At 35.9% G+C, this 14,451-nt stretch overlaps 1 protein-coding gene across 7 annotated transcripts in view; it reads left to right on the forward strand.

Annotated features, from left to right (window-relative positions):
• Positions 1-14,451, forward strand: part of KIF6 (kinesin family member 6) — a 179,959-nt gene that overhangs the window by 105,120 nt on the left and 60,388 nt on the right. For all 7 annotated transcript variants that reach the window (XR_012586107.1, XR_012586108.1, XR_012586109.1 and 4 more), the window contains exons 14-15: positions 7,917-8,019; positions 13,714-13,769. Coding sequence is in view for 2 of the 7 variants with exons in the window: in XM_074579707.1 (XP_074435808.1) it covers positions 7,917-8,019; positions 13,714-13,769 (159 nt within the window). In the remaining 5 variants the exon portion in view is untranslated. The remainder of the gene's footprint in view (positions 1-7,916; positions 8,020-13,713; positions 13,770-14,451) is intronic.

Genomic DNA, 14,451 nt, shown 5'->3' on the forward strand with positions numbered 1-14,451 from the left:
TAAAACAGAGGTGGCAAATGCTGCTACTGCAACATGGCAAATACATGAAGGATGTCAAAACATACACTTTTAATTTGCTATTACTCAATCTTAACTGAAATCTTCATCTTAAGCACAGTAGTCTAAAGTTGATAAGTGACTCAAGCACCTAATGTATTGGCACTTTCTTGTATTTAGTAAAATTTTTACAACTGCATCAACTGTTGAAGTAAACAGAGTTAGACTCCTACAGAGAGAGGGAAATGCAGAGTCTGTTTTTAATATCCAGTGTTTAATGTAAACTGCACAATGCAGTATAACATATGTCCTCTTTTATGAGAAGTTGTCTGAAATGTGTGATTCCAACATAGGCAAAAGTGAATGTTATTTATTTAGGAGTGGCAGCACCGTTGGGTGGGTCTCCTAAAGTTCTTGTGGGTTTGACTTCATATTTTCCTTTGTATCCAGCCCCTGAGCTTCTGCCAAGCCTACCATGCTTCATTTCAGGCTCCCTCTTTGTACCTACTAATTAAGGACTTTCAATGTGTGTGTGTATTATACAATTAAATATGACCTCACAGGCAGCTTTAAAGAAGTAAATGGTTGCAAATAGTAGCTGAAAATTATTTTTTTTTCTCTTTTGAGACATACAAGCTGTCATACATAAAATGTGTATTTCTGCAACAATATTGGTATCAGAATATGAGGAAAAACTTGCTTGTATCAATAGATACACTACTTCATTCCTCACTGCTAATATCTACAAACATTTTGTTCGTGTTGAGTAACCTCTAACTGCACCCTCTGCTCCCACTTTGAATTTGGTCACTCTGCTGCCCATTGGCTTTTCAAAGAAAATATAAAAGCATAACTAGGTAACATAAAAGTAGGCCCACTGTAAACCATTAATGCTAGTGCAGATATTCTACAGCATCTTGAAGCTATGACAGGTAATTTGAGGAATTACTAAAATCCGTAACTAAAAGAGACAGAATCAGACCAAAATGGTCCTGTTAACTGAGTCTAACACATCCTGAGAAAATATGTGCACTATCAGGTGAAGGTGATAACAGTATATTAAGTTGCTATTAGCAGTTTTCTTTTATCCTGTAATTCTTACTAGCATTGTGCTTTGCAACATTTGACAGGTAGACAAACTAATTTCCAGAAGAGGAAAATGAGGGAAAGAGAGTTCAATAGTTTCAATCTTCTCACATTGAGACCACTCTAAGGTTCAATCTGGTATCAGATTTACCACATGCCAATAAGGAGCTGGAAATTGCATTTTTGACTGTCACTAGGCATTAAAGTTCAAGGGGCTTTTGTTGCAAAAGTAGAGCTACTAAAAACATACAGCTGCGTTAATATGAAAAATATTTCTCTTACCTGTACTGTTACCTGAGATTTCTTAAAATAATGAAACTGAAGAAAGTCAACATGATTAAATTCAGCTATCACATCCAATTTGGAGTTTTTTTGTTGTTCTGTGGTCTTGGACAATATTAAAATATTAAAACATCTTCGTCTTGTTTTAAATTAAGTTTATAGTTCACTTAACTTTTGTTTTTGAAATACAGTTCAATATTTGCCTTACTACTCCTGCAGAGGAATATTAATTAACATAAAAACCTACTCCTAATGGGATTCTGATAAACGGTTGGGTTCACGGTTGGTTTTTTTGAAGCATTCCAGTTGAACTTTATAAAAATTGACTTTTACAAAGTTGGTATTGTATGTAACATTTCATTTTTGTTCTTTTATTTTAGTAATCTTAAAGCAATCCCAGTTCTAGTGATCACGTATCCTCTAACAGTATTCATTGCAGTAGAAATGGTACTTGTCTTTGATTTCTGTCCGACATACCCATGTACAAGTTTGTTCTTTACTCTTAGGCATTTGCAGTGTTTCATTTAGTGGTGATTTCTCTTCTGTTTAGAAATTATTTCAACATATATGGAGTATTTTTTCTTGTCAATCAATTAATTTTATGTGGATAAAATGATGCCTAGGTAAATGACTCGTGCACCAATTAGCTAAAGGTTAAAGGCACAGTAAAAATTTTCACTTGTGGAGTGCAATCTGACCTGCCTAGACCAATGTTCAGTACCACAATAAACATGCTCATAATCTCAAGAAACTGTTCATTTTACTCTCTTCCTCCCCTGTAAATAAACAAAGAAACGCCAGAGCCAGAGAAATTCAATTATGCCAATGTTTCAGTTAGTTCATTTAGTCTGAATATTCTTTTTTTCCTTTGAGGCTTTTAACTTTCCCAAAGCCTATGTTTTGCAGTTCAACAACGCAAGGGTACCGTGAGCAACCTTGTTTTTTGTCTTTCCCATTTTTGAATTGCAGTCTGATGGAAGTAACCATATGTAATGCACATGCTTTTCTTGAAAAATTTAGCTGAGCAGTGGAGAAATATTTGTTGTATATTGGTTTGGGATTTGTTTTCCTATTTTTAAGTATTTATTCTTTGTTGATTCATTATTCCCCAGCTCTGTTACATCTACTTTTTTCCCATTCTGAACAAATGGCTATGATATCTTGAGGGATCGTGGTAAAGATGCCTACATTATGCCTACATAATAGTCTACATTATGCCTACATGCAAGCACTTCTAACACCTTAGTTCTATTACAAAGACTTACCAAACAATTTGTCTTTAGTTTCATTTGGAAGTGTCCACAGTTCCCTTTTTATTTGATAATAAGTGGAAATACATAATAGCATGAACAGGTTGATAGTCTTCATAAGCATGAAGACTCACAGTTCATACTAGCTGCCACCCTGAAATTCTACAGACAGCCCTCACTTGAATGAGAGCTTTTCTTGAGCCAAGGGGACTTTTTGCTCCTATTGATTTCAATGGAAAAGTTGTCAGTTCTTGTCTGATAGAGCACGTACTTAGTAGGAATGCAAAGACAAAGTCTTCTACTGTGAAAATGTGGGTTCTGCAAAACAGATGTGTGGGCAGATATGTGGACAGATGCCTTTCTCATCAGAATACATGATCTGAACAGCAGTTCCCAAGTTTGTTTTTAACAGTCTTCATGTTCCTCCCTCAGACCAGCTCAACTTGCAACCTTAATTCTTCTCTCCTGGAGAGTTGTTTCCAGTTCTTTTTGCAGGTTAAACTGGAAGCCTCAAGCATGAGGGCTGCTGGGAACCCCCTCGGAGCTCTCATACCAGGACCAAAGTCTGGTTAGAAGGTGGGGTTTTGAGGAGACACTGAGATTCTGCTTTCTGACAGAGAAGATACCCATTTCATGCTATTATTTGACAGATTTTTCCAGACTTAACTGAAGAGCAAAGTAAATGTTTTCTGTGGGTTTCACGCATTAAACTTAATGAAGGTCTTCTCCCTCCAAGCAATAACCCCTTTTTCAACAGACAAACTAAAAAAAGAAGAAAGTGGACAGACTCAGCACTCCAGAAGTGCCATTTCCAGTTTGAGCATGCTTGAAATCTTTATGAAAAAACACTAAAGTTAAGTCCTTAAAAATTGTCCAGTATTTATAAACTGGGATCGCTAAAGCAAACTGCAATAGGATTTGTGGTTGTTGGATACATTTAAAAATCAGCATCCTCATTTAAATATATACAACCACAGTTGATCACTTGTGGTAACAAAATAAGGTCTAAGTTTATACACTTGCATGCTCTTACCTACTCAGATATAGTCCTTGAGTAATCCCAGTGGATACTATTTAACTTAAAAATAGCATTCAACCCTATAATTTCTCTGCTGGCCATTGAGCATCCAGTGCCACACTATACCCTACATGTTTCTTAAACTTATTTTCCTAATTAAAGTTTGTGAGGCACTAAACAGTTGTTGTACAGGATGGCTGTAAATAGCATTTGTACCTGTAACAGCATAGAATAAATGATCTCTAAATTAGTTAGTGATAGAATAGGGTGCATAATATGTGCCAGGGACTTTGCTGATATGCAGGCTTCTACCTGCTGTAGGCGTACAACTCAGTCTTGAAATCGTTTTGATGTTTTCACATCACCTCAAAAAGTAATCAGCCACATCCAAAAGTCTTATTACATTTTTGCTTAGTGTATTTTGAATTATTACTGTTTTCAAGAGTTTAGCCCCGTATCAGTACTACAGGAAGTCTTCTGTTTCGTGGTCATTTCAGATCTTGTTGCTCTAGTTCAGAGCTTGTGAGCCATCATTGTCTTTCTGCTTTCTGACATGCCCAAGTTCAGTGGGACAGCTGTAATATGCACATTTTATGAGAGGAGCCTATTGAACCAAAACTTTTTGTTTAATGTGAAAGTTGGTGGAGTGTACTGGGTAAGAGTACAGGCTGAAATCAAACTTTCAATGAGAACATTCTTAAACATTAAAATTCAGGATGTGGATCAAACTTGAATTTTTCCAAAGTTTTGGCTGTTTGAATTGGCTGTAAATAATGATGGGGTTGCTGTAAATTTCACATTGTGAAATCGGCATATTTGTGAGTGTTTCAGTATTAAAACCAACTTACAAAAACTAACAGGAAAGGTATAATTAAAATTAAGTTGATACAAAATCTATCACTTTTTAATGCAACTCTGTCAACTGGGGTTTCATGAATGTGATTGCAAGAAAATTTTATGCTTTTTCCGATGATCTGAATTATTTTTATGGTAATGATTATTCCAGTTCACATTGTAATGACTTGATGACATGTGTTTCCTGGTTCTCATCCTGTAGGATATGATGATTCTTCCTTAGATAAGAATTTTCAAATATTTATTTTGTGATACTATGCCACAGTATTAAAGGAGAGGAGAAGTTTTTTGGCCTGTAAGGGTAAAAAAAATTGTTTTCTACAAGTCTAACAGTTTTAGCTGAACTGTTCAGCTACCTTGCCAAAAAAGTGTTATCATCAATCGGTTCTTCTCTCAATTCTCCTTTGATTCATATCATGTAGTATTGCCATGCATAAGTTTCAGTTTATAGCTAGAGAAAAACAGAAATTCAATAGCATCTTGTTTTAAAAGAATATAGTTTATTTGTTTGAATTATTCCCAGGAGAAACCGCATGCCAATAATGTTAGTGCACCTTTGCACTTGGAGGCCATTTGAAAGGAGGTGAAGCTACTTTATGAAATTAGAGATTATTTAAGGAAACGTAGATAGCATGACTGAAGATACAACATCAACCATTGAGAAGAATCTTCATTACTGAGCAGAACCAAGACACAACCACTCCCTCGAGCTTGCAATGTTTCTTGCAGTCTTTTACTAGTATTAACGTTACTGTATTCCCTTATTATCATCCTAAATGTCTCTGTCACTACCCACAGGCTGCAACATCCTTCTGTAGCTATTTTACACTCATACTCTGCTGAGGTACAATCTTAATGGTCCGTTTTAAGCACCTTTCCTTAGATACCATTTTCAGAATGTTATTGCTTAGCCCTTCATATATTTCTGTATTTTCTTAAAATGGACTGTATAAAGCAAAAAATTTCCTCTTCCTAAGAGTTCTGGGGATCTATTTTTCTGTGCTTTGTTTGGCTGTACAAATCTGCTGCCTCCTAATGTAGTGCTGGAAAATGATTATCAGATTACATTTAGTTTTGGTTGATGCATTTCTGCCAGACAGAAGCAATAATCACTATAATAGTTTTGTTTTCCAAACTTACTTCTACTGTTTTTACTTACTATTCTTAAAGGCAGCACATTGCCAGAAGGGTTAAATAATTTACATTGCAGTGTTACATATGAGTAAGGGTGTTTCATTGTTTATTTTAGGCTCAGCATTAATTTTGTTCAGGCTGTCTGCACTTAACAGAAACTTTTTCTGCAACAAAAGCAATTCTAGAGGGTCAATTCAGGCTGCATATTAAAATTAGTGCTAGTGATGGGATGAATGTGCTATAAAATTCTGCTTGCAAAGCTGCCTGTTTTTCTTCAAGGCAAGCATGAAACATGAACGTTATATTCTCAGGTCATCATCACAGAAAAATATTTTTTGCTAAATCCTCTTGCTCCTTTGGATCACCCAGCAGTAAAGACTTCACTGTATCTTTCTTTGATTTTCTTATTCAAAAAGGGTGGAGCATTTCTGCATGCTTTGCCATTCAAACATTCCTGGTGGTTCTATTTTCAACTCAAAATTTTTAAACTAGTAACAGATGTGCTGATTCTTTTGACTGAAACAGATTTTTCTACTATATTTTGAAGAAAGTTTTTTAAACTTTTACTGATTATTGAACCCTGAGTGCTAGTTTTTCTTACCAGCCTTCACTGTAAACAGTAGCGTACACCACAGAAATCTCACTCAAGTCAGTGGGAATTATTCCTGTTATTACAAGTATGATGAGGGGCAGCAGAACATGTTTGGAGTAACTATAAAATACAGCTTATGGACCTAGACCCCAGTAAGGTGTAGCATCCCAGTATTGCCTATCCCAGCCTGTTTAGGTATGTTTTGTTAATGTATCATCCCCAGTTATACCAAAATTGCAAAGCAGGTAGCCTGGAAAACAATTGGCATACCTGCATACATATGTTATTGGTAATGCTGGTCCATTGGCACAAAGCGTATAGAAAACTATTGCGCAGTAGAACTCCCAGGAAACTTTATAGCTCTTGTGCACAATATATTTGGGGGTCTGGGTGTCTCTGAAGCAGGAAGGAAGGCCTGTAAGTAGGACAGAAGAAAGACAGTCTTATCCTTTCTCCTTGCTATTTTATTGACAAGGTCTACGAAGATGATTAGGGGACTGGAACACCTCTCTTATGTAGAAAGACTGAGGGATTTGGGTCTCTTCAGTCTGGAAAAAAGACAACTGAGGGGGGATCTTATCAACACTTAAAAATACTTAAAGGGTGGGTGTCAGGAGGATGGGGCCAGGCTCTTTTCAGTGGTGCCCGGCAACAGGACAAGAGGTAATGGGCACAAACTTGAGCATAGGAAGTTCCACCTAAACATGAGAAGGAACTTCTTTACTTTGTGGGTGGCAGAGCACTGGAACAGGCTGCCCAGAGAGGTGGTGGAGTCTCCGTCTCTGGAGACATTCAAAACCCACCTGGACGCATTCTGTGCAACCTGGTCTAGGTGACCCTGCTCTGGCAGGGGGGTTGGACTAGATGATCTCCAGAGGTCCCTTCCAACCCTACGATTCTGTGATTCTGTGATATATGTGCTTGTGATAACACAGATACTGGTGAAATCTTTCATTCTCCTTAAGCCTTTGAATTTTTTGTTAATGATAATACAGATGCATGATTTCTTACTTGGATCTGTAGATCATCTAACAATGAGAACTGATAAATAATACAAACTGTAATACTTTTCTGTAGTGACCTTTTTAACAGATTGGAAGGCCAAATAAGCCTTGACCTTCTGGCAAACGAAAGGAAACAAATACCATGTTGAAAATGTAAAAGGCAGGAGCAGACCATTTTTGTGGGTATAATACCTGTTTCACTTAAAAGGGGATGAAAAACATTCACTAAGGGGGATGAAACATGCATAATTAAAAGACACCTGAATTTTTTTCTTCCAAGAATACTGAAAATATTCAAGGTATGTTTAGGGGCCAATATGAAACAGGGATGAAAGAAATACAGAAGCAAATGTCAGTTTGCTGTTGTGAAAATACCTCTGTCTCACACTTAAGAATATTTCACATATTTTAAATTTTCAGCATTTAACTTTCGAACATTTTAAGTTGTCTTGGGGAATTATACAGCCCAAACATTCAGACTTCAGAAAAATGAATTGAAACGAAATTAAGTTGTAGATAAGAGAAATCTTTCGCAAAAATGCTCTCCCATTGGTGGAACACTGATCTTGGTCTTCTGAGTGCTTTAAGACCCCTAGACTGATTTGCTGTATTTGTCTAAATAGGAGTTAAATAGATGCAAAACATCTGTCTTTTGATGACTCTGAAGTAGTTACCTTTTTTTTTTTTTCTTGGGGCAGGAGGAAAGATGTCACTTGGATGTCAGGAAGCTTTTGAAGTTTTCAAGCAGGAGCATGCTGACAGTATAACTATTGAGGACAACAAACAGCTGCTAAAACAGAGGTGAGTGTCACAGCAAGATACAGCTGGAGGCAGACATCTAAGAGTTGATTTTGAGTCTGGGTAGGAATGTGTAATTTTACACCAGACAACCCAGGCTTCTGTCGACAACTTGGTACAGAAACTTTGCCATTTCTTACTGTGGACATTTTGTATTCAGAAGGCACTGAGTGGGTGACAGAATAAAAGTCTGCATAGAATATGAAAGTAGCATGAGGAATCTTAGTGCATCTTCCCTCTGGTTTTATTCACCGTATCTTCATAGCCATGTTGAAGCAATGTGGTAAATGGCATTCACGATCATGAATTATCTGGAGGAAGTAAGATTCATGTGACTGTATCAGTTACTGCAATTTCCATTGTCAAAAATACTTTACTGGCTTCGGCACTGAGTTGGACACTAAGCTAGGAGATGTTTAACATATGCTTTTGTCTGTTGTTCCTAACTTGTTTGCCAAGGGATTTTAGCTTCTCTGCCAGTTTTGCCCTCAAAACCAGAAATAATATTTTCCTCCTCCACATTTATTGTTAATGCTGGCAAAGCACTTTAAAATCTTCCGGTGAAGATGGTGAGAATGGCAAAACATTGAAAACATGAATTTTCATAAAGTCGATTTTAAACATCTCAGAAATTACACCATCGACACTTGTCCATGTTGATTGGATAATAGTACTGTTTCAGTGTCAGTTTTTCAAGCGTTAACCCTCCTTTGTACTGCAAGAGAAATACAAGGTTTTGAGACTGAAGATGCCAAAAGCAGGTCTCTCAATCTACCCTTGTAACTAACATTTACCCTAACAGGTTGCGTTGTTTGACTGTTTTCTTTTTCCTTTTTTTTTGTCCTAGGCTTTTGTCCAGGAGAAACCTCCTTCTCCAGGTTTCTCCTACTTTCTTCTTTTTTCTTAATAACACAATTTTCCCACTTAATAGGCAAGAAAGACATTGTTTTCCAGGTCACTGTCTTATTTACTTCAGTGAAATTGAGGCAAGAAATGATCTTCACACATCTATGAATTATGCAAGATCTTCCTATTTATCACTTTTCTGAACTGGTTAACTCTCTACTTGGGTCTATAATTTAGGCACAGGGACACAAATTGCCAAGGTATTAGATGTATGTAAGAATTTATCCATGTAAATTTTATGTTTAGTAATGCCTTTCTTTTGTTCAATATATCAGATCATGCCACGTCACTGCATAAATGATTACAGTGCAATCATTTCTGGCATTGCTGTCTATTGAGCAGAACACTTTATAGTCACAGCATGATAATGGGAGCAATACAATTCCAAGACATGCCCTGAATTTCCTCTAGTTCATCACAGTGCTTCCATGTTTTTTCTGTTTGTTGTTACTGTGAAGCAAACCATATTTCCTTCTGGTTTCAGAACATGTAATAGAGATGGGCAGAACCCACAAAGTTTGACACCAGATTTGCTTTCCCTAAAGAACAAAGAGAATCGGACTAATGCCGTGGATAACCCCTCTCTAATATGCATCAGCTGATTGCTGAAGTCAGGGCTAATGTGAATGTTGATACCCTGAAGCAAAACAGTTTTCCTCTGCCATTTGCAGTCATTTTTAGCAAAAATGTCCAGAGCTTCAAGTTTACTGAGTTCATTAAAATGGACTGACATCAAGTCCAGTCTGTAATTTGGAATGCAGCCTCTGAACTACCAGTTACAAAAAAGCTCTGTTACCCAGCCAGTGTTCAAATTGCACAGGAAGAAGTGTGTGGACACCACATGTTTAAAGGTCACCATAACTTCCCTTTGTATGTAGGCCTCTCATGTTAATAATTTTGTTTATAGTTGCATAACCACTTCTGTCATACCACAAACAGTGTTTGGTTCACAAATTACTTATTTTTAGCTGTCTTATTTTTTCCTTTGGGTATTTTGGATAGATTTTCTTGGTTTGCTAATTATATCATTTTGATATTAATTGAATGGTGAACTGTCAGTGAGCCTAGTTGGAAGTTTGACTGTGAAGGTTGCAACTGTTGCTTGGGTTGTGAACTTACTTATATAGAAATTAATATACATAGTCATAAATATACAATACACTTTTTTCCCCTGTAACTGCCTGTGTATAAATACTCAAATATAATCAGTTGATTAATTCAAAAACTGAAAAACACTTCTCTTGTTTAAATATATAAATATAAATATATATAATAATATAAATTTTTATACATATATAAAAGAAATACTCTTTTTAACATAAAACTTTTCACCTACTACTACAGAGCTCTTTACAGGGGCAGTAGCCCAGTACTATAACTCAGTACCCTCTCTGGATTTAAAAGGTGGGAAAAAATATAGTTAAGGATAATTTCTTTCTGAAGTTCATTTACTGGCTTACTGTTCAAGTGAAAGACAATAAATTCAAGCTATCAGATAAGGAGAGTTGCCTATGGGAAGTGGCTTTGTAAGATAGAAAAGGTGATTTTCTACAGCTTAGTTTGCAGTTAATACAAAGCAATTCTTTTTCATTTTTCATCTTACGTTAGTAACTGCTACCCTCCTTAAAAAAATCTGTGTTTATGCCCAGACGGAATCAGATTTCTGCAATTTGAACTTCCTTTACTTGACTTCCAGAGAACTTAATAATATCCTGTTTCTCAATGCAGCCATGTTCTCTTAGCATTGTTTCTCTGAGAAGGAGAAAAATGTATCTCGTTTTTTCATGAAATATACTACCAAGAAATCTTCCTAGCTGAGACACTCCAATGTAATATTGCATACTGCACAAAGCTTTTAAATCCCATTCCAGTCAATATTTCCAGTAGTAAAATTCTACTGAGCTTACAGATGTGATGTAAATCTAGTTTCCATTTTGTTGTTCTCCGTTAATTTTTTCCATTTTGTTGTTCTCCACTATTTTTTCCACTTTCTTCTTTCCTTGCTTTCTGTGTTTCAGCTGGCTAGCAGCTAATTTGTTTTTTCAGTACCTATGGATGAGTTTCATGGAAAGGATGAATTTTACTTAGGTCACTTGTTGTAATTTCTAATGATTAAAAATGAGTGAATGTTCATGTAATTCACTAAATGTCTCCATTCTCTCATTAGACAGCCTTCGGGTTTGTCTTTATTTACATTATGAGTTAGAGATTTGTTTTTCAAAATGTTTACTTTTTAATTACTGGCATTTGCTTTCAAAGAGTGAAAAATGCTTGTTCCACTAAAATTAGTGGCTAAATTCACTTTGGGGTTTCATCATGGAATATTTATCTTGTAGTTAATAGAAGCCATGATTTGGAGTATTCAGGCTTTCTATGGAGTGGTCTCCATGTAAGATACACATGAACTCTTTTCAGCTAACAATGTAATTGTTCAATCATCATCACTCTTTGTAGCAATATCAGCTTTATGCTAGATAATACCACATTTTTATTAGAGGACTCTCAGAAATAGCCTTTTCCCTTGCAATATTAGAGTCAAATCTTATGTCTTTATCTGCTTTATTTTGTTTGACTATGATTCATAGTCACAGATGGAATTTGTTGGGCTATCATAAACTAATGCCAAATTTCAGTTTATGTTATTGTGCCAGTTTATAAACTGTGGTCTTTGAGAAACAGATGCATGGCCCGTTCAACTGTTGGCAGTAACCTTTGAATAAGGGCTGAATAGATGGCTGGCTTCAACTTGTCCAGCTAAATGTCTCTGTGAACATGAATCGGTCAATAGTCAACTGGAGATTTGCCCCAGGAATTACTAAGTAATTGATGAACTTAATACTTGGCTCATGGTAGGTGAGGGGAAGAAAGAGAGAGGTACTTTGGGGTGTTTCCCTTGGATCTTTACATAATCTTCAAGGCCTGCTTGGGTCAGCACGCGTGGAAAAAAGCTTATATAAATGCCTCACGGATGCTTCAAAGGCTTCTGCCTTCTTTATGTAAGAAACAGTAGGTGCTGAGGAACCCACCAGCTTCAGCCATTTAGCCATGTTGAATTCAACCTTGAAAGTAAATGTTTGTAAGCAGATAAGAATGCGGGCACCTGAAATTCTAATTTGTTCCAGTTGTACAGGGAAATGGACTAATTGAGAAGGGGCAGTTTTCCAAACCCCACCTTCGCAGGGGAAAGTTGTGTTTCTTGACTCCATTTTTTGAGTTAGACAGAAATACAATTTGGATTTTCTCTGTTACTTTGGCTAGACCAAGACTCTTCCAGACCAGCTGAATGCTTGCTTAACAATTAAGTATTATAGTTCTGCCTCCACATTCAGCAACATTCAACTTGTACACATCCAAGTAACAATTCAGAATTTCATGTCAAGCCTAATGTCCTACAACAAATGTCACAATGCAACAAATCATCCTTCTACGTTTTAAACTATTACTATTTGGACTATTGCAATGGATATTTCCTTGAAAAAGCCTCAGTTGTCTCAGTGACTCTTCAGACTTTGCCATTATACATTGAATTGACTGTTAATATTTTTACAGCAGAATACAGATGGCTTTTGAAAGCCTGATATATATGCCATTTTTTCCTAAACAGTTTTATATAGTACTGAGTTAAATAAGTGTAAGAGAATAATTATGACAGCAACTGCTGTAAAGATCAGAAAACTGACAGAAAAAAAGCGCAAAAGGAGAAGGCACCAAGTTCTAGCAGACTGTAGGGAATGTAGAAAATATAACTGAATTTTTAAGGTTCTGTAGGCAGCTGGTTTTTAAGGATGTACTTAGATATGACACATTTCCTAAGGAGCAAGACATACAGTGAGCAGGGTGTTTAATAGCACTGAAGCGGGCATCACTGCAACACCATGTTGCAAGCTAAAAAAGAATTTTCTGATCATTAGACTATTTTACATATCATGTGAAGATTTGATTATTTGAATATAATGAGGAAGTGGTCAGTGAATTAATTTAGAAACATACATGGTGGGAATTTCACATTTTAAAAAAACCTCATTTCCATTTTTGATATGAAGTCAGGCTATTTGCATACTACAAAAAGAGAGTTTCCAAAGTCTGATTCATTGATTTGTTTCCATCCGTCTCAGCCTGCCTCTTGCTTGCTATTTGCATATCTTCATGTGGCTAGCTTTGGCTTGTATCAGTATTTGAGCAGTAGCTGAATAACATCTGAAAGTTTTCATATAAGGACTATCTGTAGAAGAAGAGAATAGTATCGTTTTGTCACACTTACTTATATTTCTGTTTGAGAGGTTTCTTAGTGACTGGGATGTATGTTTTCACACAACATAAACACTAATTCTCAGCAATATGCAAATTACTGACTGCAAATTGAAAATTCCTGGTGAGCAGAAGTTCTAAGGCTTTCAAACATTTTGTTTTGACTTTGCTTGGATTTTTTTCTTTTACTTTTTTATAACTGCATGTTAAAACATTGCAAGTAAGGTAGCATATTAAAATTAATATTGTAGTGTAATATGAATATTTAATAGAATACAATTGTTAGAATTGAAATAACGTCATTTTTAAAACTTAGTCAAATAAATTTGTTTTGTATGTCTAGCAAACCTATTTGTTGCATGGGTTTCTTTCAGAAATGGTTTCTTTTAGACCAGATGATCTTTTCTGATGGTAAATTGTTTCCAACTAGATCTACTTAGAAATCAAAAATTAATCTTCAGTAATTCTGTATTCTATTGTGAACAACTGGTTTAACTAGCTGTTCTTTAGAATAACTCTGTATCATTATGCTTGCATTGACAGGTTTGCTGAAGCAAAATGCCTTGGAGAACAATTAAATGAAGTGAGAAATAAAATAAGTGAGTACATTTTAGCTTCATTTTTAGCTGATGAAATCACAGTACTCAGAGGATGTAGGAAGGTGTTCTAGTTTCTAAAAGAAAAGAGTCAATGCATTAGTAAGATTTACAATAAGGTAAATTGTTACCTGATGACAGCAGTAATCATTTTGTGTACCAGCTTTGATTATTTCAAATACCATAATGTGATAAACAACTCCCTTCTTTACTTGACAGGATATCTGAAATTTATCAAAAGGAGAATATAAGGTATTAACATTGGATTTTCTGATTTTTATTTTGGGATAAAAGGATCCAAACCCATAATTTGAAATTGTGATATCTATGGATTAAGGAGTGTATTTATCTATAAATTTATGTAGCTTCTGATAAAAGAAGTTTTCATTGTTGAATTGCCCCTCTGCACTTCTTTTGTACAGATTAATTAGAGCAATTTTGAGGAGTGCCTCAGCTTGGTGGGGGGTTTTGTCATTTTTTGCCTTAGGGCCACAACAGAATATGCATGGCTCCAGTTTCAGATTGTTCAAAGCCAAAAATCACCTATAGATACAGTGAGCCCCAAGCTAGGTCTTATTCAATCCTCCTAGCAGCCTTTGATTTCTGAGTTTTATTGATTCCAAGCCTGTGGCTTCTTTCCTAAAAATTGGCTATCCAGGCTTTCTGTCAGATGTGAAACACAGTT

The sequence above is a fragment of the Larus michahellis genome, chromosome 3 (genome assembly GCF_964199755.1).
Source record: "Larus michahellis chromosome 3, bLarMic1.1, whole genome shotgun sequence".
NCBI lineage: Eukaryota > Metazoa > Chordata > Aves > Charadriiformes > Laridae > Larus > Larus michahellis.